Source organism: Rattus norvegicus, chromosome 5 (genome assembly GCF_036323735.1).
Source record: "Rattus norvegicus strain BN/NHsdMcwi chromosome 5, GRCr8, whole genome shotgun sequence".
Classification (NCBI taxonomy): domain Eukaryota; kingdom Metazoa; phylum Chordata; class Mammalia; order Rodentia; family Muridae; genus Rattus; species Rattus norvegicus.
The window spans coordinates 29,747,035-29,770,837 of NC_086023.1; the positions used below are offsets into that span (position 1 = coordinate 29,747,035).

Sequence of the window (23,803 nt, forward strand, 5' to 3'; positions counted from 1 at the left end):
GGAGAAAGAGGAACACTCCTCCATTGTTGGTGGGATTGCAGACTGGTAAAACCATTCTGGAAATCAGTCTGGAGGTTCCTCAGAAAATTGGACATTGAACTGCCTGAGGATCCAGCTATACCTCTCTTGGGCATATACCCAAAAGATGCCTCAACATATAAAAGAGACACGTGCTCCACTATGTTCATCGCAGCCTTATTTATAATAGCCAGAAAATGGAAAGAACCCAGATGCCCTTCAACAGAGGAATGGATACAGAAAATGTGGTACATCTACACAATGGAATATTACTCAGCTATCAAAAACAACGAGTTTATGAAATTCGTAGGCAAATGGTTGGAACTGGAAAATATCATCCTGAGTGAGCTAACCCAATCACAGAAAGACATACATGGTATGCACTCATTGATAAGTGGCTATTAGCCCAAATGCTTGAATTACCCTAGATCCCTAGAACAAACGAAACTCAAGACGGATGATCAAAATGTGAATGCTTCACTCCTTCTTTAAATGAGGAAAAAGAATACTCTTGGCAGGGAAGGGAGAGGCAAAGATTAAAACAGAGACTGAAGGAACACCCATTCAGAGCCTGCCCCACATGTGGCCCATACATATACAGCCACCCAATTAGACAAGATGGATGAAGCAAAGAAGTGCAGACCGACAGGAGCCGGATGTAGATCGCTCCTGAGAGACACAGCCAGAATACAGCAAATATAGAGGCGAATGCCAGCAGCAAACCACTGAACTGAGAATAGGTCCCATATTGAAGGAATCAGAGAAAGAACTGGAAGAGGTTGAAGGGGCTCGAGACCCCAAAAGTACAACAATGCCAAGCAACCAGAGCTTCCAGGGACTAAGCCACTACCTAAAGACTATACATGGACTGACCCTGGACTCTGACCCCATAGGTAGCAATGAATATCCTAGTAAGAGCACCAGTGGAAGGGGAAGCCCTGGGTCCTGCTAAGACTGAACCCCCAGTGAACTAGTCTATGGGGGGAGGGCGGCAATGGGGGGAGGGTTGGGAGGGGAACACCCATAAGGAAGGGGAGGGGGGAGGGGGATGTTTGCCCGGAAACCGGGAAAGGGAATAACACTCGAAATGTATATAAGAAATACTCAAGTTAATAAAAAAAAAAAAAATCAAAAAAAAAAAAAAAAAAAAAAGAAAATACCAGAGCCCTACTTGGTAAACCACAAATTTTTTGGGGTTACTTACAGGATCAGAAATGAATAACAGGCAATGGAATCACCAAAGCTTACCCCTGCATGAGTGACAGCTCACAAAAACTTGGAACTGAAGCACACTGCACAGTATACAGACAGCTCAACAGGCTGGAAACTGTCCATTCCAGGTGCCTCATTTGTTGTTAAAATCTTCCAAGTAGTCTGGACGATGTCTGCTGTTTCTTGGTAGCTGCTGTAGTCTGAAGAGTTTTCTTTATAGCTTTACTCCTCTGAAGTCCACTTTGTTGCTCACCTTCTTTTGTCTGGGAAGCTTTTATTGTTTAATTTAGTCAAACTGGTCAGTTTCAGGAACTTCCTGAAGCTATTTTGATTTGTTTACCTTTCTGTTTAAGGAGCTTCCCTGCAGGATGTAATGTTTCAATTTAGGAAGAAATGGTTACACCAACAGTGTCTCAAGCAGAAATGAAGGTCATCAATTAAACTGACTAGCCAGGACACTCTGGCAACCTTCCTATCTTAGCCTGCCCAGCATTGTATTTATAATTATAAATACATGCTGCCATATCTTGCCTTGTTGTCTGGGACCTGGCCAAAGGACCTCAGGTCCTCATGCATGTGCAACAAGCATTCTGCCAACAGCAATCTCATGAATCGCAAAGCTTCTATATTCTTTAAATAGTATTTATTCATTCATTCTACTTTCCCTATATGTGATTTGGGTAGGGAAAAGGATGTTAGGGGAGGATTGTTTTCCTACTTTATTGTTATCTCTGAATTTACTTTCATTATATTATCTTTACACATTGAGATAAACTCGGTCTTATTTGTTTAAAATTAAAAAAAAAAAGAATTATCCCCTATTGCTAAAATAGTTATAAATGTTTCTTGGATTCTTTTCAAGGCAGTGTTTCTTTATGAAGCCTTGGCTATCCTAGAACTCTCTCTGTAGACCATGTTGGCCTCAAACCCAGAGATCCACCTGCCTCTGCCTCCCGAGTGCTGGGACTAAAGACATGAGCCTGACCAAGGACTTCAAATCTTAAGAGTTGCTAAATAGCTCCTACCTCTGCAATTGCTGACTTGGCTCCTAAGTACAAGTTATTATCAATAAATCTAATAGTTAAACCCACAAAAATAGCCAAATTAAGGTTGGGAATGTAGGTCATTTGATAGAATGCTTGAAGCCCTGGATTTGATCCCAGCACAGCATAAAACAGGATGATAGTGAGAACCTGTAATCCTGCACTTGAGAGACTAAGATAGGAGAATTGTGAGTTAGAGGCTAGCCTGAGCTACACAGTCAGATCTGTCTAAAAACAGAAGAAAATCTCTTGCTTTGATTTCATTCAATCAGCTTGGAATAGGACCCAGAATGCTCAAGCAAGAGAATTAGAGAATACGCACCAATCTACTTTTCCTTCTCAAGGAGTGAGAAGTCTTCAGCCCCAGTTTACATAATAGCGGCAAAATTATAGTTTTGAAATAGCAACAAAAATAATTTGTGGTTGGGAGGGGGGGTAACCGCAACATGAGGAGCTGTATTTAAGGGTCCCAGCATTATGACGGTTGAGAGTCACTGCTTTAAGTCATCTTACTAGCCCATTGCTTGCATTTTTTTTTATTAACTTGAGTATTTCTTATTTACATTTCGAGTGTTATTCCCTTTCCCGGTTTCCGGGCAAACATCCCCCTCCCCCCTCCCCTTCGTTATGGGTGTTCCCCTCCCAACCCTCCCCCCATTGCCGCCCTCCCCCCACCAGTCTAGTTCACTGGGGGTTCAGTCTTAGCAGGACCAAGGGCTTCCCCTTCCACTGGTGCTCTTACTAGGATATTCATTGCTACCTATGAGGTCAGAGTCCAGGGTCAGTCCATGTATAGTCTTTAGGTAGTGGCTTAGTCCCTGGAAGCTCTGGTTGCTTGGCATTGTTGTACTTTTGGGGTCTCGAGCCCCTTCAAGCTCTTCCAGTTCTTTCTCTGATTCCTTCAACGGGGGTCCTATTCTCAGTTCAGTGGTTTGCTGCTGGCATTCGCCTCTGTATTTGCTGTATTCTGGCTGTGTCTCTCAGGAGCGATCTACATCCGGCTCCTGTCGGTCTGCACTTCTTTGCTTCATCCATCTTGTCTAATTGGGTGGCTGTATATGTATGGGCCACATGTGGGGCAGGCCCTGAATGGGTGTTCCTTCAGTCTCTGTTTTAATCTTTGCCTCTCTATTCCCTGCCAAGGGTATTCTTGTTCCCCTTTTAAAGAAGGAGTGAAGCATTCACATTTTGATCATCCGTCTCGAGTTTCGTTTGTTCTAGGCATCTAGGGTAATTCAAGCATTTGGGCTAATAGCCACTTATCAGTGAGTGCATACCATGTGTGTCTTTCTGTGACATTGCTCGCATTTTAATTGAACAATTACCTCTCTGTAGCTGAAGCGTAAGAGATATTTATATATGTTATGCAGTGTGCATCTTTGTCACATACAGGGTTCCCCAGTGCTTTCTCTCCTTGTTTGGGATTGCCTTTCACTTCCTGGATGATGCCTTTCCGTTTCCAGTCATTTGACTCTTGACTGAGCAAAATCTGCCAACTCCTTGGACTGCTTCCTTATTTTAGGCTCATGTTTTAAACTTTCACATCTTCCCCAAGTGTCTTCTCTCTCTCTCTCTCTCTCTCTCTCTCTCTCTCTCTCTCTCTCTCTCTCTCTCTCTCTCTCTCAATGAAGAAGAGCAGTTATCAATGGACCAGAGAAATGAGACATAGTTAATTAAGCTAATGGCTCATAGCCTTGTATTCACTATGGCCAATACAGTGAAGCAACACCAGCTCCAGCCACCTTTGTGCTCAGAAGAGGACACAGCCCAAGGTACTAGGTCTGTTGTCTGTCAGTTCCTTTATCTTCTACTTGGTAACCTAGATTAAGCAAAGCATTCTTTTTCTATCAAACGTGATTTCCTTATGATACTGATTTAATGTGTAATCCTATACTTTAAAACTGCCTACCAGCCAGGGATATACCTTGGTTAGTTGAATGTTTGCCCTGAGTTGTTTCTCCGGTTGTAATTTGGATGTGTGGGATACACCTCTAGCTCCACCACTCTGATGTGGTTGTAGGAGGATCAGTAGTTCACAGTCATCATTGGCTACAGGATGAATCTGAGGCCAGCTAGGAAACTCTGTCTCAAAAACAAAATGAAACAAAAAGGAACAAGAAAAAACAAATCCTGCCTTTCTTTTTTTTTTTTAAAGATTTATTTATTTATTATATATGTACACTGTAGCTGTCTTCAGACACATCAGAAGAGGTCATCAGATCTCATTACAGATGGTTGCGACCCACCATGTGGTTGCTGAGATTTGAACTCAGGACCTCTGGAAGAGCAGTCAGTGCTCTTACCACTAAGACATCTCTCTAGCCCCAAATCCTGCCTTTCAATGCAGAGCTTTAAGAAACCTGGTAGCCCACTTCGTTATCTTTCTAGACAAGCCGTCCTCTCAGGAAGGCCCAGCACATCTCCTATCTGCTAAGAAAACTGTCCTTGAATGTCACTTGAATATCAGCTCAAAAATCTTGAAGCAACACATTTTTATCCAGTGAATACAAGGCTAAGGGTTAGAGAGATGTCTCAGAGGTTAAGAGCACTGAGTGCTCTTCCAGAGGTTATGAGTTCAATTCCAAAACAACCACATGGTGGTTCACAACCATCTCTAACGAGATCTGGTGCTCTTTTCTGCCCTGCAGGCATACATGCAGGGAGAAAGCTGTATGATGTATACATAATACATAAATAAGTATTTTAAAAAGAGAATACAATGCTAAGGGCTGTCTGCTTAATTGACCATGTTTCACGTCTCTGGCCCATTGTTGGGTTCTAAAACATGACACGGTTTCAGGTTATATATGCTTCTGTGAGTCTCTCCTACCTTCCAGGAAAGAGCTGCTCAGATGACTTGTAATGAGCCAACATTGGGCCCATTTGAGGGAAGAGTGATTTATTTAAAAAACACTTTTCTTGTTGATGTGATATTTATTTATTTATTTATTTATTTATTTAATTGTGTGTGTGTGTGTGTGTGTGTGTGTGTGTGTGTGTGTGTGTGTGTGTAGGCGTGTGTGTACATGAATGCCACACTGTATGCAGCATGTACCTCAGGGAATGAATTGGGTCATCAGGCTTGCAGTAAGTACTTACTGACCCAGCTCAAGTGAAGATTTATTTGGCTCATAGTTCAGTGGTGTATAAGCCACAAGAAAGAGAGGGTGTGTGTCAGTAACCAGAGGGCAGAGAGATGAATTCCAGTGCTCAGCTGGACTTCTCCTTATTCAGTTTGGGACTCCCACATTCAGGATAGGTCTTCTCTCCCTGTTAAATCTTTCTAGAAATACCATCATTGACACAGCAGAGGTGTCTTTCCATAGTGATCCTAAATCTAGTCAAGTTAGCCAAGAAGATTAACTATGACTGGTAGTAATGCCCAGCAGGTTGCACATTTTAAAGTTAAGTCATAAGTTACTTCCTTTAATTGAACAGAAGAATGCAGTTAGGAAAGAAGAACTTTGCTGAGGTTGCTAAAATCTGTATTATAGTGCTTTGATTGAGAATGTCTGCCCCCCCCCCACCTCCCGCCCCATAAGCTCATATAATTGAATGCTTGGTCCTTAGTTAGTGGAGCTGTTCGGGAAGGATTTGGAGGTGTGGCCTTGCTGAAGGAGGTGTGTCACTGAGGTGAGCTTTGGGTTTTCAAAAGCCAGTCCCAGGTCCAGTGTTTCTTTCTGCCTGCTGCCTGTGGATCAGGATAGACAGCTCTCAACTCTAACACCATGCCTGTCTGCTTCCTGCCATGATGATTATGGACTAATCTTCTGAAACTGTAAGCAAGCCACCCATATTAGTCAGGGTTCTCTAGAGCCATTGAACTTATGGGTAGTCTCTATATAGTAAAGGAATCTGTTGATGATTTAAGGTCTGTAGTCTAATTCCCCAACAGTGGTCTGCAGCAGTTGTGAAAGGAAGTCCAAAGATCTAGCAGTTGTTCAGTCCCACAAGGCAAACAGGTGAACAAGAGCAAGAGTCTTCCTTCTCTCAATGTCCTTATGTAGGTCTCCAGCAGAAGGTGTGGCTGTATCCCCCGCACCTAGATCTGGGACTTGCTTTGTCCCAGATGACCTTGAACTCAGAGATCTCCTTGCCTTAGTGTCCTGGGATTCATAGCCACTATGCCTCAAGATCTCCATGCTAAGATCCAGGTCAGAAACTTGTATCTCCCAGCCTCAAGATCAGGATCACAGGTGAGCCTTCCAGTTCTGATTATAGTTCATTCCAGATATAGTCATGTTGACCACCAGGAATAGCCACTACACCACCCCCAAATGATTTTTAAGAGATTTTTTTTTTTTTGCTTATGGTTCTTCACAGCCATAGAACAGTAGCTAAGACATGGTTAAGAGCAAACATTCTAGCCATCATCTTGTAAAGAAAAAAATTTGTGGAAGTTTTGCATGGCTATTACAATTGCAAGAGATGCAATGTAATATAAGAACATAGTTATGACGGAAAAGCCATTACATTTGTGTGCATCTGTACGGAAAAACACACTGCATGTGTAGAATGTATGTGCTTGGAATCTTGGAACATTTTCCATGAATAAGTGTATCTATTCTTCTATGAGAGTTCTTTTTTGCTTTTTTTGAGATAGGGTTTGTCTGTGTAACAATCCTGGCTGTCCTGGAACTTACTTTGTAGATCAGACTGGCCTCAAACTCACAGAGATCTGCCTGCCTTTGCCTCCTGAGTGCTGGGATTAAAGCCATGCACCACCACTGCCCCATATTCTATGTCTATTCTTGTATCATTATTTTATTTGTTATCATGATGTCAATATTTATTTGTTTATTTCCTGTGTATGGATGTTTTGTCTACATATATTGTATGTTTGTACCTTGTATGCATGTACAAGAACAGAAGAGAATATCATATCTCCTGGGTCTGGAGTTGTAGATGGCTGTAAGCCACTATGCGGGTGCTAGGATTTGAACTCATGTCCTCTGGAAGAGCATCATAGTTTTGATCACCGCAGTGTATACAGTAAGTTTTGAAGTCAGTAACTTAGAGTCCTGCAAATTTATTCTTAGTTTTCAAGATCGTATAAAGCCTTTGGGGTCCCTGAAACGCCTTATGGATTTGATCATCAGCTTGGTTTATTTGATTCTGCAGGAAAAGATGACCAGAAGTGTTCTGTTCTTGGTTGGTTTGATTGCTGTGGTTTTCTTTGTTTGAAACAGGATTTTGCCAATGTAGCCATCAAATTCAAGACCTTCTTGCCTCCTGTGCTGAGATTTGAGTATGTACCACCATGCTTTGACTGACCTTTACAATTTTGGTAGCTCATGAGATGCATATGAAAATAAGTTTGGTTGGTATTGCTACCTTAACAATATTGTCCTCCAGTGTGTGAACACATACATTCTTTTAATTTATATGAAGTATATATTTTATACTTCACTCGGGAGGCAGCTCAAAGGTGCTTTTCTACCATGTTGTATAAAGTCCTGAGCTTAATTTCAAACATGGGCAAGTAAAACACGTCTTTAATTTTTTAAGCAATATTTTAGTTTTCAGTGTAGAAATCTGTGCTTCTCTGGTCAAGTTTATTTCCTAGATAATGGTTTAAATCTGAAGTGTTTCCCCCAATTTTATGTAATGAACGCTTGGCCCATGTCTTAGACTGCCGTTAGGAAGACGTCAGGGACTGTGGAACTAGGGACCTGTTTTAGCCACTGTTCTACAGCTGTGAAGAGACACCATGACACAGGCGACTCGTAAAGGAAAGCATTTAATTGAGGGTTTATTTCCAATTTTAGAGGGTGGGTCCCTGAGGGTGGGGAGCATGACAGCTGACAGGTAGGCAGGCATGGTGGTAATAGAGTAGCTGAGAGCTCGTCTTGAGACTCAACCTAGAGGTAGAGAGGGAAACCTGGAATGTTACAACCCTTTCCCTAGCAACACACCTGTTCCAACATAGCTGCACCTCCTAACACTTCTCAGTTTCATTAAGTAGGAATTATGTATTCAAATTATGGGGGCTATTCTCATCCAAAACACCACAGGACTCTCTCTCTCTCTCTCTTTCTCTCTCTCTCCCTCTCTCCCTCTCTCCCTCTCTCCCTCGCCTTGGCTGTCCTGGAACTTACTCTGTAGACCAGGCTGGCCTAGAACTCAGAGATCTGCCTGCCTCTGCTTCTCAGGTGCTGGGATTAAGGGACCACCTACAGGTTTTTACTGTACAGTTCTAGCTGGCCTGGAACTCCCTCTTTAGGCTATGTACCCCAGGCTAGCCTTGAATTTGTTGAGATCTGACTGCCTCTACTCTGACTACCATACTATGACTTTGGCCTCACCACAGGCCCAAAGTGATGACGACTAGTGATCTTTGCTCCTTGTGTAGTAAGTTGACTACATCATGAACTTCATTTTAATTTTGTCTCAGAAACGAAAACTGACATAGGTAGGTTGTTCCTTTGGATATTAAATACCTGTGAGTAAGTTTTTACTCCCCCAACTCTGTGTGTGTATATGTGTGTGCACTGTGTGTCTGGATGTGTGTTACTGGGGATCTGTTTTCCTAGAAGTCTAGTTATGTTCTCCACATCACTGAGTGTGACGGATTCAACCACATCATTGAATTCAAGTCGTGTACATAGTCCAGTTTAAGACACAGATTGCCAGACGCTTTTGAAAGTAAACAGCTCATCAGATGAAGGTGCCTGTCACTGAGCCTGATGACCTAAGTTTGATCCCTGGGATCTGCATGGTGAAAAGAGGGAATCATCTCTCTCAAGTTGATTTCTGACCTCTACACACTATGGCATGCCCACTGATCACTATACAATAAAAGTGTATTACACTTAGTAAAATTTGTATTACACTTAGTAATACAAAATTTAAAAAAGTAAGACCTTGCCAAATATGTATGCGTGGCAAAGACATAAATGCCCTTCCAAAGTAATAAGTATGTCATTAGATAATTGCAAGTTTAGACAGTAAGGTAACACTACATACATATTAGAATAGACAAAATCTAAAACACTGACAAGATAAAATGATTATCAGTAACTCGTAATGCTGGTTAAAATGCAAAATGAGATAAATATTCAGAAGACAGTTTAGTAATTTCTTACAAAGATGGTCCTTTTATCATATGGTCCCGTGATTGATCTGAGCACACAAAAATTCCTACACACACACCCACATACACACACCCTACCTTTTAGGAAGAAGAGAGAGCTGAGACTTCTAAATTATTTTATAAGAGATTGTATCAGTGGATATATAACAATGTATTTGTCAAAACCATACAACACTCAGTAATTATAATGTATTAATATTGGCTGATCAGTTGAAATATATGTACGTTACTTCAAGTTATTAATAGAAGGGGACTTGGAGTGGGGAGTGAAAAACAAATTGGGATCTCTCTATACTGTCTGCGCAATTCACTGTGAAACTGCTCTAAAAACGGGCACATCCCTGAAATCCGAGTGTTGGGAGGTGGAGGTAGGAGATGTGCAATTTTCACATCAGCTCGGGCTACTTAATTAGCTTTAAAAAATTGTGGCTTGGGATAGAGCTCCTTGTAGAGTTCTTTTTCTTCTTTTTCTTTCTTTTTTTTTTAAGATTTATTTATTTTATGTATGTGAGTACACCGTTACTGTCTTCAGACACACCAGAAGAAGACATCAGATCCCATTACTTACAAATGGTTGTGAGCCACCATGTAGTTGCTGGGAATTGAACTCAGGACCTCTAGAAGAGCAGTCAGTGCTCTTAACCACTGAGCTATCCTTCTCAAGTCCTAGGTTTGACTTCCAGAACTGGAGAAAAACAAAAGTATGAGTGGACATTTTTGGCTTTGTAGATATTTCTTTGGACTTTTCTAGTTGAGGGAGAAGAATATGCACACATACTCGCTGTTCCTTCCCCACATAATCTTGTTAGGTAGAAGATAGATGTGAACAGCAGAGGTAGAAGGGACTCCCACAGACACTTGAGCCCTGTTTCTTGTTTGGGATGCCTGCCAGTCTATTGTAAAACCTTGGCCTCAGCCTTCAACGTGAAACCTCAATTTTAAAAAGAAGAAAATGTCCTAAGAGAAGGCCATGAGATCAAACACAAGACCTTGAACAAACCTAGCAAATGAATAGACAATGTCTAGTTGAAAAGCAATTCTGGCAAACATACAGGAGAAAGGAGACATTTCAAGCCTCCTCAGCAGAGCCTGACAAAGAGACAGTTATAGAAGCTGTAAGAGAGAGATAGTCCAGACACTGAGCTGTCCACCCCATTCTGTCCCTGAAGGTCCGTTCCTGCTTTTGCTTATCTGCTTTTCTTTGGTTGCTACACCTTGAGGATCAGAATAGGGGAAAGCTCCTTAACACTCTCCCTAGGACTGTGTACAGTTCCAAGTGTCCAGCACTTGACGGAGAAACTATTCCCAAAATTAAAACCAACATTTTATTTTGAGGCAGGGTCTCACTGAGTAGTCTAGGTTGGCCTCGAGTTCAAACTCTTCCTTTGTCCTTGAAGTGCTGGAATTGGCAGACTGCTTGTCTGCAGGAGATAAGACTTTTTGCTCTACTATTCGTGACGTTTCATTTATAAACTTTTTTGAACTTTATTTGAATTAGTTCTCCTTATCAGCCCGTGGAATCATTTATCATTTTTACACTTTTATAAATAAAAAAATATTCCTTTCGTTTGCTGAAACAAACCTCTCTCTCTCTCTCTCTCTCTCTCTCTCTCTCTCTCTCTCTCTCTCTCTCTCTCCCCCTCCCTCCTTTTTTCCCCCCTCCCTCCCTCCGTCTCATTTTTTGAGACAGAGTCTCACGTAGCCCAAACTGGGCTCCAACTCCCAATACAATCAAGCAAGGCTGGCCTTGAATCCTTTTTCTCCTGTTTGCACCTCCAGAAAGCAGGATAGCAAATGCGCGCTCTTTTCTCCTTTTTGAAAACAGTGTCTTTTCAGATTCACTCGCTGCATGGTTCTGTTTGGAAAGGATGCCTCGTGGGAGGCTTATGGTGCTGCGTGTCTTGATTTGGCACAATTTCCTCCTATTTGCCAGAACTCATGGCCCCTCACAGGCGTCGTGGCGCCTCCGCTCGGGAGAACGACGGGATTTGGACCATCGCAAACACCGTAGTCCCCTCCCCTCTTTCTTTCTGCCCTTTTGGGCTTTCCGAAGGCGCCCTCCGCCGCGCTGGAGAAGGCGGGGCTTACGACTCAAGGTAGTAAGATGCGATGGGATTGGCCGAGGCTTGAGGCGACGGCGTCCTATTTACCGGAAGTGCTGTAGTTTTCCCCTAGCCGGAGCCTCGGCCTGGGAGGTTGGAGAGCTGCCCCGGAAGTCATCTCCCGGTCCCCCGCCCGCGGCGAACATGGCGGTGGACTCGTCCATGGAGCTGCTATTTTTAGATACTTTTAAACATCCAAGCGCTGAGGTAAGGCTTCGGGACCTGATTTCGACACGTCCCCTCAGCTCCGGCACCCCTGCTTGGAGTTGAGGGTCGTCCGGGCGGTGTCCTCCCTCAGTCGCGCTGGGGGTCCTGTGGTCCACACCCCCTCCCCCAGCCGGGTGCGAACCCCGTGGCCCTGGGCGGCGGCCCTGTCTTTCCCAGCTTTGACTTGGGGCCCGCCGCTTAGGTAGAGTCAGCGGCACTGCTGCTGGCAGTGCTTAGTTTGTCCTGTCAGCGTTGAGTCTTGAGGAGGGTCCTGGTCAGGGTTACTTCAGGTGGGATGTAGGCGTGAGCTTGGGCATCTGGTCTTTGACAGTAGTGCCGGGTACTGATGCCTTCAGGATACGGAGTAACTAGGATCTCAAGCCCTTCTCTTCTGTCTCTCTTCTAACGGTGGTCTTATTGCTCAGTTTGTCATTAGCACTTTAATAGTTTGGAAAGGAATTCACCTATCAGGACACGACATAACTACGAGAATCTCCTTTGCGTGGAGAATACTTGCGAGTCATGCAGTATGGAAGGAAGAAAGACTTGTCATTAGAAAGCAAGTCTGTTGTTTTGAGGGTGCGAAGGTGGGCTGTTGAGTAGTTTTGTATACAGAATTACTTTAGCGTCCCTGAATGGCCTTGGGATACTTAATCGAAACGTACGGAACACAGCGAATTAACGAAGATTCACAAAAGCCAGTCAGAAATGAACTTTACGAAGTCCACAGAGAAATTCGAATGGGAGGAAGAGAGAGCAAATGAACGAGCCTCATATTCGTTTGTCTCACTGGAAACTCAATCATTTAGAAAACCATTCTTTTGGGATTGTTTGTTTTATGAAAAGTGTACATATGACGCACCGTGAAAAGTAGGGTATAGTGTCTCATATTCTTTCTCGGTTGTATGTCCTGGGTTTAGGACAGTGCCTAGAAAATACAGACATCTGAATGAAAAAAGGTTTAAACTGTTCTCCTATGAAATAATGAAATGAGTAACGCTATCTTTTTTTTTAATAAAGGATATATAGGCCTGTAAAAGTCAAGAGTTGGTGTTTTGGCTTATTGTATTTTCTGACTGTGGTCACACAGTACTGTTTAGTGACTGCTGGACTATGTCATTCCAGCTAGACTTGAGAAAACTCAAAATGGCCGCTGTAGTTGTTACCAGAACAAACTTCTTTATAGAAGTAGAGAACAATAAAATTTAAAGAAAGAACCAGGCATGGCATTAATGTTTTTTTAATTCCAGTACTTGGGAAGCAGAGGTAGGCAGTTCATTGTGAGATTAAGGCTAGTGTATTCTCATAGCACGTTCCAGAACAGCCAGGGTTACGTAGTAAGACCCTGTCTTTAAAACCTTTTTTTTTTTTTTTTGAAGAAAGAAGCATACATTCCTAGTACTAGTCCGTAGTCTAACAGGAAATTTGTCATTTCTTAGACAAACATTAAGGATCATAGGAGAACAGAGCAGGTTAAAAAATACTTTCCAATAGTGGTTGAGGTTTAGAAAAAAAAAAAATCACATTTGAGCTTATCTTGAAAGAGTAGGTGTAAGAAGTACAGAAATGTTAGAGTTAGAATATGTTGTGTAAAGAGGCCCAGTGGGAATCCCTTGAAGTTTATCCCCTTATCTCCAAAATGCTTCATCAGGCGAGTGTAGGCCTTAAGAGAGTGTGAATGGAGTGTGAATTACAAAGCACACCTTAATCTCAGCACTTGGGAGGCAGAGGCAGGTGGATCTCCTTAATTCTAGACCAGCCTAATCGATAGTGTGAGTTCCGGGACAGCCAGTACTTTACAGAGAAACCCTGTCTAGCCAAACAAGAAGCCAAAGAGCCGGAAAAGCAACTCCGTTTAAGTCCCCCATTGGCTACGTAAAACTCTGTTTCAAAAATGTACTGAAACCAAACAAAATTTTTAATCAGTGTCTGATGTAGGAAACTCTAGTTGATACTTATTTAGCTCTCTTTGTGAACATAAAGGTACAGAATTTTACTGGAGAGATGGCTCATGGTTAAGAGCACCGACTGCTCTTCCAGAGGTCCTGAGTTCATTTTCCAGCCAGCACATGGTGACTCCCAACCATCTGTAATGAGATCCGATGCCCTCCTCTGGTGTGTCTGAGGACAGCTACAGGGTACTCATATATAATAAATAAATAAAATAAATCTTAGAAACAACCAAACGCAACAACAGCAAAGGTACAGAATTTTGGTGAGAAATTACTCCCTTGTGGATGTCAAGGAAGATTTCATTAAGGCAATCGGCATATTAAGTTGGTCTTGGTAAAATGGTAACTGTTTTACTGTTGTGGGAAAGTAGGGCTGTTGTAGTCAGTCTTCTCTTAGGTTGTGCCTAAAGTAGCTGTGTGAATTGGCACCTGACAGGCAATGTCGTGGAGCTCCTTAAATTTTCAAGAATAGTATAGACTACTCTTTGTTGGAAGCCTTTAGATCTTGAGCAGGGAAATTATATGATTCGTTATCTAGGTAGATTAATTGGTCAGTCATAGAATAAATAGTTCAGTGAAAATGGGTAGCAAAATGAGAGCGGATAAGTGGGATTCAGTGAAGCTGGTTAGCAGATGGGATTAATGCTTGGAGCGAGCACTTACTGAGCTAGGTACAGTGCGTTGGTTATTTAGAGGAATTTTCTCTGATCTCCTATTGGTTTAGAAAGTTGTTTTAATTTTATAGATAAGAAAACTATGGTAAAAGTTCAGGTGGTTTCTTTGAACTGACATGGCTACCTTGAAGTAAAGGACATTCTGAGGATGCCTGCATTTCGGACATCTAGAGAAGAATTACAAGTTCAAGGCCCGCCCCCTGGGCCACATAGGAGACAGACAAAAACAAGCGGTGTGAGGTGGCTGCATGAGTAAAGGCACCCGATGCCAATCCTGAGAACTTAAGTTTTCGTTCTGGGACCCACCTCGTCAAAGGAGAGAACTGCCACTAGAGGGTTTCCTCTGACTTCCATTTAGGCACTGCGGCACAGCCCCTCCCTCCCCAGTAAATAAATAAAAATCAGGAGAGGCAATGTGTAAAAATGAAACAAGATAGTTGTTTTAAAGAAATTTGTAAGGCGTTGGGGATTTAGCTCAGTGTAGAGCGATACACAAGGCCCTGTGTTCGGTCCTCAGCTCCGGAAAAAAAAAAGAAATTTGTAATCTGTAGGGAAGTTAACCTTAGATTAAACTTTTGAAGAGGATTCCTGAAAGGGGTGCAAGAAGTTCTAGATGAATCACTGATGGTAGTTTGAATGGGCTGGGAAGAAGGCTCAGCAGTTTAGAGCATTTGCTGTTTTTGCAGAGTTTCAGGATCACACAGCTGTATAACTCCAGTTTCGTGGATTAAATGCCCTTGTCTGACCTCTTCAGGCACCAGCACATGTGCAGAGCTATGAATGTGATGCACATACATATATGCAGGCCCTCTCCCTCTCTCTCTCCCTCTGTACCACCCCTCCCTCTCCCTCTTCCTGTCCACCTCCCTCTCCCTATCTATCTATCTATCTATCTATCTATCTATCTATCTATCTATCTATCTATCTATCTATCAGTTAAAGGGGAAAAAAACCTAAATTGTGATTTGTATTGCTATTCCAAATGGGGCTGGAGGGAAGGGTTTTCTCAGGAAGATCAGGAAGAACCCAGGTTCAGTTCTTGGTGCCTGGAGTCACCTGGACCTACTCCCTCAGCACGTACAAATATTTGTAGTTAAAAAGAATCAGTTAGTCAGTCAATCAATCAATCAGTCCTTGGGCTATGGACATGGCTCAGTGATTAAGAACACTTGTTGCTCTTGCAGAGGGACCTAAGTTTGGTTCTCAGCACCCACAGCCTCCAACTGCCTGTGACTCTAGCTCCAAGGAGTCAGTGCCTTCCTTTGGCCTCCCATGGTACTACACATTTGAATTTCATTCTAGAAAACTTAGAAAATGGAGTGGGCAAATGACTCAGTGGATACAAGCACTTGACAGGCAAGTTTTGTAACCTGACTTCAATTCTGGAGCCTTGGAAAGGGGGAAGGAGAGAACTGTCTCCACAAAGTTGTTCTTTGACATCCATATATATGGCATGTGGGTGCACACATTACATACATACACACTAAAAAAGAAGAAGAAAACATTTAAAACAGAGAAAACATCATAACCTTTCATGGTTCCAGCCTTCATTAACACTTTTTTCTCTCCATCTCCTTCATCTTGCAGCACGTGATTCTTCACATAAACAGTTACATATTTTAAAGTCAGGTTTACTGATTTCACACTAACAGGATTGATCGCTAGAAAATGATGTGCCAATAAAAGAACAAATTAGTATTGTGAATCAAACTCCAGGGCCAGCTGAGTGTGGAGGCCTGTGTCTGTGAGCCCAGCCCTCAGGAGGTGGAGCCATAACGGTTGGGAGTTTTAAAAGCAGTGTGCACCATTTATGTACAAGGGGCAGCCTATCTGGCAGCAGCAAGTGAGTGAGCTGAGGGAGAGAGTAGAAAGAGAAGGTCGTTGCAGATAGAATGAGAACGGCAACCAGCAAGCTTGAAGTATTCCGACAGTGACTTCCTATGGATAAATGTGGGGAAATGTGGTCTTGAAGTCTAACCAGTGTATTCATATTCACATTACTTTATGATCATAAACCTTCCCAGAGTTCTCAGTCTCAACCTGTCTTAGGTTTTTTTTTTTTTTTTTTTTTTTTTTTTTTTTTTTTTTTTTTTTTTTTTGAGACAGAGTCTTATGTAGGCCAGGGTAGCAGATAAGTTTTAAACTCCTGATCCTTCTTGCTGGTTTTTGTGGGATTGAACCCAGGACCCTCATGCATGTTAGAAAAGTTCTTCTTTCAATTGTTCTACCTTCCCAGCCCAGAGTTCATCTTTAACTACTTCAAAAACTAGTTATCTTTAGGTACGTATTAAGTTTTTTCATTAAATCAATATGCCAGATACTGAATTTATAGTTAAGTCTTGTAACATATGCTCTACTGGATGGGAAAAGAGAGAGAGAATGACAGCTTAGTTTGATAAGGGACTTTGGACACACAGAGGAGAGGACTTACTTTTTGAAAGTTGTCATCTAAGTAGAGTTGGGGCAGAGGGGTCTGAGGGGCTATGATAAGAGAGAACAGCACAACAGAGGCCATGAAGTTGAAAAACAGCATGGTGTGTCAGGGAAAATCACACCTATAACATTTTGGGGTGGAGTAATAAAGGGGCCAGGTGTTTAAGGCCTAGGAGTTTGGCTTGGCTGAAGGAAGCAGCAGCATGCTAACAGGGTTATATTCTAGAAAGACTGTATTACTCTTTCAACAGGGATGGGGTAGAGCTGCATGAGAAGCATGGAGTCAGTCAGGACCCTACTGCTGCAGTGAGCTTAGAGTGTACAGTGTACAGAGCTGAAGGAACAGCAGAAGGGCAGCCGGTAAATGGACCGTTAGGTGAGGGGATAAGGAGCCACAGATGACTGTGTTAGGCCTTACATGGTCAGTGATAGCAGCATGGATGAAGGACAGAGTTCAGTGTTTTACTTGCCAGGTTTGAAGTATCTAAAGACATTTAAATGGAGATGTCCCTTGGGTCCTAGTAGAAGGATCCTAGGTGGAGATTAGGGATTGTCCTCTGGCTATGGGTGAAGGCCACAGCTTTTGTAATCCATGTTGGTTGTGCTCTGCTCAGCCCCTGCCCTGCTTTCTCTCCCCACCCCCATTTGCCCTCTAGTCCTTGTGAACTATGCACCCAGTTTTTTGAAACCTGTGGTTGTCTACTTTCCTGTCATGTACTCCCTTCCCCTTTGCCTAGAAAGCTCTTTCCCTCATTCACCAGTCCCCCAAAACCCCTTTCGTCAGTCAAGATCTCACTACGTAGACTTGGTTGGCCTTGAACCCATTATGCAGACTAGGCTAGCCTTGGCTTTACAGAAATATGTAATAGTTGATAGAGGTAGTCAGAGTTCCTGTTTGTAAGTAATACATTTGAAGGCTGGAGGTGTGGGTTATTTGGTAGATTGCTCGTCTGGCATGCGTTAAACCCCGGGTTCTATCTCTATTACCACATAAAACGACTTGGTGGCACATACCTATATTTCAGCTCTTAAGAGGTGGAGGCAGGAAGGCCAAAAGTTCAAAGTTACCCTGACTTAAAGTTGTTTTCTTTGTTTTACATCTCTGCCCTAGCTCAAGTGTGCAAAATAGCTAAACAATAATAACAACATTGTGTTACTATTTTGTTTGTCTTTGTGGCCTTAGATAGGATAGGATTTTTTCTCTAAATAATCTTGAAAAGAATTGAAAATCTCCTAGGAAGAATATGGCAGTTTTAGTGTTGGGGTCCAGGTTCTGTCTATACTGTTTCTCTGCCATCCTTAGAGCATTGCCTATACTGTTTATGGTAGCTCATCATGACATTATGTTTTAGAAAAGCAGCAGAATATTGGAAGAAAGGGTGGAAGGCACGTCACAGTCTGAACCTTCCGTTTAAAGGTGTGCACAGACTTGCCGACTTCATTTCCTACTTCACTTATCAATGGATGTCTGTTTTATATATCCATATATTTGAAGCATCCATTAAAATTTCTTGAGTATCTGGAGTCATGAACAGAAAAAGTTTGGTCTAAGTAAACATTATTGAAGAGGTAATACAGAACATGTTATATAATACCAATTGAGAGACTTAACTAGGTACATTATTAGGATAAACCATCAGCTATTTAAAAATACTATTTATGTGTATGTGTGTATCTCTCTGTGTGCCACATTTATGTGGATGCCTTTGGAGTCTAGAGGACTCCCTGGGCTCCCTGGAATCGGGTGGTAATGGATGCTAGGAGCTGAACTCTGGTCCTTTCAGAAAAGCTGCCTGCATTCTGGACTGCTGACTTCTCTGCAGTCCCATCATCTGCTGTTTTTTAAAAAGTGATTTATATAGCAGCATAATTAATATAAAAGTTAATGGTATGTTTAGTGATCTGGACTGTGTTTCTGATGAACATGTGAGGCTTGTGCTTTTCTGTTGTTGCTTGCTTTAGTTTTTCGTTTTTTGTTTTTTTTCTTTTGAGACAGGATCTTTCTGTGTGTAGTCCTGGCTGTTCTGAAAGGCATTCTGTAGACCAGGCTGGCCTCGAACTCATAGAGATTCACTTGCTTCTGTTTCCCAAGTGCTGGGATTAAGGCTTGCACTGCATACCTCCCCACCCCCCAATCCCCAACTTGTGAATCCTGTGCTTTTACAACACTGTTATATCTCACCTCTGGATTTTAAGATTGTTGTTTTCATTTTAAGCCAAAAAGAAAAAAAAAGTATGTTTTGAATTGAAAAATGTTTTACTTAAAGTATGTTTCGTCCTTTTTATAGCAAAGTTCTCATATAGATGTGGTTCGTTTTCCATGTGTGGTTTATATCAATGAAGTCCGAGTTATACCCCCGGGAGTACGAGCCCATAGTGGCTTACCTGACAACAGAGCATATGGGTAAGTCAACTCTTTTTTTTTTTTTTTTTTAAACTTAAATGTGCTCTACTCCCCACAGCCCTGTGTATAGTGTGTTGAGACACTGGAAACTTGTATGTCTCTCTGTGTGTATGTGTGTGTGTTGAGACACTGGAAACTGCTAAATCATTTGAACATAATATGTAGTCCAGGCTGACTGGTCTTGAACTCACAGTGATCTGCCTGGCTCTCTCTCCAGAGTGCTGTTATTTAAATGTGTGTGTCTCCATGCCCTGCCATATGTGTTTTTCTGATTTTTAATTTATTCGGTAGTGCTAAGGATCAGACCCAGGGTTTATCGTATGCTAGGTGAGCGTTCTATCATTGACCATTCCCAGAACAGGTGAAGTGATTTTGAGACTTTTTCTTTTAAAATAAAAAGAATTAATTTTGTACCTAATATATATGTGTGTGTGTGGATATGTATGTGTTGTCTGTGTATATGTATGTGTACTGTGTGTGTGCCTATAGAAGTCAAGAGTGGTCAAATCCCCTGAAACCGGATGTAATGGATGCTTGTGAGCTGAGTTTCTCCAAGAGTAATAAATGCTCTTAACTCCTGAGCCATGTTTCCAGCCCCTCATTTGAATATTTTAAAATGTGCATTTTTGTTCATTTTAGGGGTAGGGATTAACTTAGGGCCAGTGACATATTCTACAGTGTTCTTTCCTTACCTTCCCTTTCTTAAAAACTTAGTTTGAGATAGTCTCACTAAGTTGTCCAGGCCAGTCTTTAATGTAGGACTGTACCTTAGTCTCCCAAGTCGCTGACTGTAGACGTGTACTACCAGTCTAGCTTGTACCATACATGTGACTTTGTGTATTTGTGTATGTACACATGCAGGTACATTTGTATCAGAAGCCAGAGGCCAGCATTGGGGTCTTCCTCATGCTCTCTCCACGTTATTTTTTAAGATATTGTCTCTTGCTGAAGTGTTTGGCTTGACTGGATCGCCATCAGCCCCCGGGATTTTCTAACCTCGGATTGCCTGCACCCAGTGTGGTTATAGACATATCTGGCTTTTATGAGGGGACTGGGAGTGTGAGCTCGGGTCCCCATGATTTTGTGGGAGGTACTTTACCTATTGATCCACTCCCCAGACCCTATGTCTATACATATGACTTCATAAATTTCTAGCTTCAAATGAGCCATTGATTGTAATTAGCAAGTGATTATGTGTTACATTCTCTTTCTTGGGTTAGTGGGAAGTAAAATGTAAGACCATTGTTCCTGACATTAGATAACTTTAATAATTGACATAAAAGAGGGTTTTGATTTTTGTGATGTCAATAATCATTATTTCCTATTTAGTTATCTAGCTTAGAGATAGAAACTGTAGTTTGGCTGTGAAAATGTGAATATATATGATAAATGAATTTTTTAAAGACCTTTTAGCTTATAGCATAGGCACTGGTTTTGTTTATTGATACATTTCATTTTATTGATACTATTTGTAATTCCATTTCTTTTATATAAAATAGTTCAACCTGCTGCTTCCTGGTGAATATTATGGGACAGATTCAGGGTCAAAGTTCATTTCTTCCTAATTGTGAAAATTTTTTGTTATTTATAGAAGTAGATGTAGAAGTCTTCAGAGGTGTCATTCAAAAATTACAATGTAAAATATAAAACAATCATTAATTATTGTTTATAATAGAGCTCATACATTTTTTCCATGTTTAAGGAATTTAGGAGAGATGAAATTAGGTTGGTTGGTAGAGTACTGGCTTAGCATGCACAAAACCCTGCATTGACCCCCAAGCATAGCATAGAATGAGAGTGGCATGCCTATGATCAGCATTGTGGAGCAGAGCCTGGAGGATTGGAGCTTAAGACCGGCTAGGGCATCGTAAGATGCTGTGTGGAAAAAACTACCACAAACACTGACTGAAGTTTAAACTGCACGGGGAGACGTGCGTGCATTTCTGGCACTTGTGAGACTCAGGCCTTCCAAGTACTCTTTAGCTCCATAGCAAGTTGAAGTCCAGATGGGGCTACAGGATACGTGGGATTGGTTAAGTTCTGTCTGCACAAGGTATGAGGACCTGAGTTTAATCCTTAGCATCCTGTCTATAGTCAGGATGCGGGTCAGAATTGTTATGTTACCTCTGCTGGGAATCGGGTGGAGAGTTTGCTTGGAGCCATTCCTTAGTAGCAGATATTCTCTGTGGAGGTCCATCATGCTCAAGCCATAGCAGAGCTTTCTCCAGGGTGAGCGGGACACAAGTGAGCATTCCTAGGAAGCCGCCTCAGGTAGTGTTCCTGTAACTGATTATTGGAAGTGACACGCTGAGAGTTTTACTATATTTTCTCAGTTATAGATTCTAGACCAGTATAGAGACTGAACAGATTCTGAGTAACAGGAAGCATGGGTCACTGGAGACATCTTGAAGCTTGGCTACCACAGCAGGAAAAGTATATCTCTGCCCCTTGCAGAGAATACCTCCCTGTTTTCAGTGGGGGGGGGGGGGGGGGCGAATGGCTCCTTATGTTGTAATGAGATAGAAAAGTACCAGAAGCGTTTACACATTGTTAACATGTAGAACAATCAAATTAAGGATTAGCGAAGTAAAACAAACATAAGAAGAAACCTGGAAGAAATCTTACACATTATTACTGCTTATTTAAGTTTATGTGTCTGTGTGTGGCCCTTCATGTGTCATGGAGTCATGGGCGGAGGTCAGAGGACACCCTGTGGGAATCAGTTCTCTTCCTCCATGTGAATCCCAGGAATTGAGGTCAGGTCATCTAGATTGGCAGCTGTCTGGCCTGATGAGCCACTTGGTGCCATGAAGTTTAACATCTATTCATTTTTGGTTTGGTTTTGTTTTTTTGAGACAGAGTTTCTCTGTGTAGCCCTGTGTCTCCCAGAACTTGCTCTGTGGACCAGGCTATCCTCAAACTCAGAGATCTGCTTGCTTCTGCCTCCTAAGTCTAGTGGTGTGTACCACAGCTACCCGGCAGGAAGCCTGGAATCTTAAACTCAAAAATACTTTATCATTTTTTCCCTCACAATAATACTTAGAAATACGTAGGTAGACCCAAAATTCCTATATTTCTGTCCTGAAAGGATCCACCCTTTTTTTGGTTTGGTTTTTAAGACAGGGTCTTTGTGTCTTGGCTGTCCTAGACTAGCTCTGTATGTAGACCAGGCTGCCTGTGCCTCCTGAGTGCTTGGATTAATACAACCCAACCTGTTGTGTTTTTAAACAGATTTATTTTGATTGATTGATTGATTGATTGATTGATTGACTGATTTTTCAGACAGGGTTCTCTGTGTAGCAGTCCTGACTGCACCAGAACTATCTCTGTAGACCAGAGATTCTCCTGCTTCTGTCTCCAGGGTTGGGATTTGCCACCTCCCCTCCCGTGTGTGTGTGTGTGTGTGTGTGTGTGTGTGTGTGTGTGTGTGTGTGTATGAGAGCAAGTCATTTGTTTTTTTTTTCTTTTTAATTTAAATCTTTGGAATATTTTTTTCTAGTCTTAAGATTGCTCATTTTCTACTTACCGTGTTTTTTTTTTTCTGTAGAAACTAATTGTTAAACGGGCTAACACTTTGTTCTTGTTTGATTTACAGGGAAACATCTCCTCACACATTTCAACTAGACTTATTTTTCAATAACGTAAGCAAACCAAGTGCTCCAGTTTTTGATAGGTTGGGAAGGTATGTATATACGAAGTAACTTTATCAGAAACCTTACTGAGTCAAAAAGCAAACAAACCCTTCTGATATGTAGACAGAAGGAGTATCTGTGGTAGACACAATTTTCTCTGTGGGAATTATGAAAATGCTGAACTCCTGAGAATCTTAATAACAAACTAAAAGCTTGAGTTTGTGAAATAATAGCCATCTTTTGTTTGCTTTTTACATGTATGTGCACGCATCATAAATAAGACACTATTACATGATTTACCACTAACCTGATCTGGAAAAGGCAGCTTTTTGATTCTTAAAAGTTATATTAGGCAAAATAACCACTGAATGAGTTTAATAAGAACTCATTATAACATGAAAAAAATTAAACTTAGCTTAAAGATGCAAAAAATACATTCCTGCCAGGAATTAGCAGACATCACTCATTCTTTCCTGATCCTCTTAATCTTTTAGGAAATTATATTAAAAATGTAACATTTTTCAGACCCAGGACTGTAGACAACTAAGCATATGCTCTACCTTGAGCAGTATCCCTGACTATAGAGTGAGTGCTTTCCTTAGGCTTTGGTCCCAATGTTCTTTTTCTGGGGGTCGGGGAGGGGGTGGGGGGTGGGATACTAGGGATTGAACTTGGGGCTTTTGGATGCGAGGCAAGTACTCTGTAACAAAATGGCATCCCCAGCCCCTAAGTGTGCATTTTGTTATACATAGTGCACAGTTGTTAGAGTATAATGCTTTGGTTCTCTGACTGTTCATTAGATTTACTTGGAGGTGCTTTTAAAAATCTCAGTGTGTGTGCTTATACCATACCAATTACATCAGAGTCTTTGTGGCTTGAAAATATTTATATTCAAATGTTTAAAAATAGAAAAACCCCCCAGACCCGGTGAGAGAGAGACCCAACCGCCTGGTCAGGTGGGCACTCCTGAGGCTGCAGAGCGGAAGAGACCACCAACTCTGCTCACCCCTGCCCACATCCCTGGCCCAAGAGG

The 23,803-nt window shown here is 41.9% G+C and overlaps 1 protein-coding gene across 2 annotated transcripts in view; it reads left to right on the forward strand.

Annotated features, from left to right (window-relative positions):
* Nucleotides 1-11,494: 11,494 nt before the first annotated feature.
* Virma (vir like m6A methyltransferase associated) overlaps nucleotides 11,495-23,803 on the forward strand; it is a 63,502-nt gene continuing 51,193 nt past the window's right edge. Inside the window, exons 1-3 of one of the 2 annotated variants that reach the window (XM_063287575.1) lie at nucleotides 11,495-11,675; nucleotides 19,023-19,138; nucleotides 22,734-22,820. In XM_063287575.1, the coding sequence (XP_063143645.1) occupies nucleotides 11,613-11,675; nucleotides 19,023-19,138; nucleotides 22,734-22,820 (266 nt within the window). In that variant the 5' untranslated portion in view covers nucleotides 11,495-11,612. The remainder of the gene's footprint in view (nucleotides 11,676-19,022; nucleotides 19,139-22,733; nucleotides 22,821-23,803) is intronic. The other variant, NM_001107915.1, reaches the window with a different exon arrangement.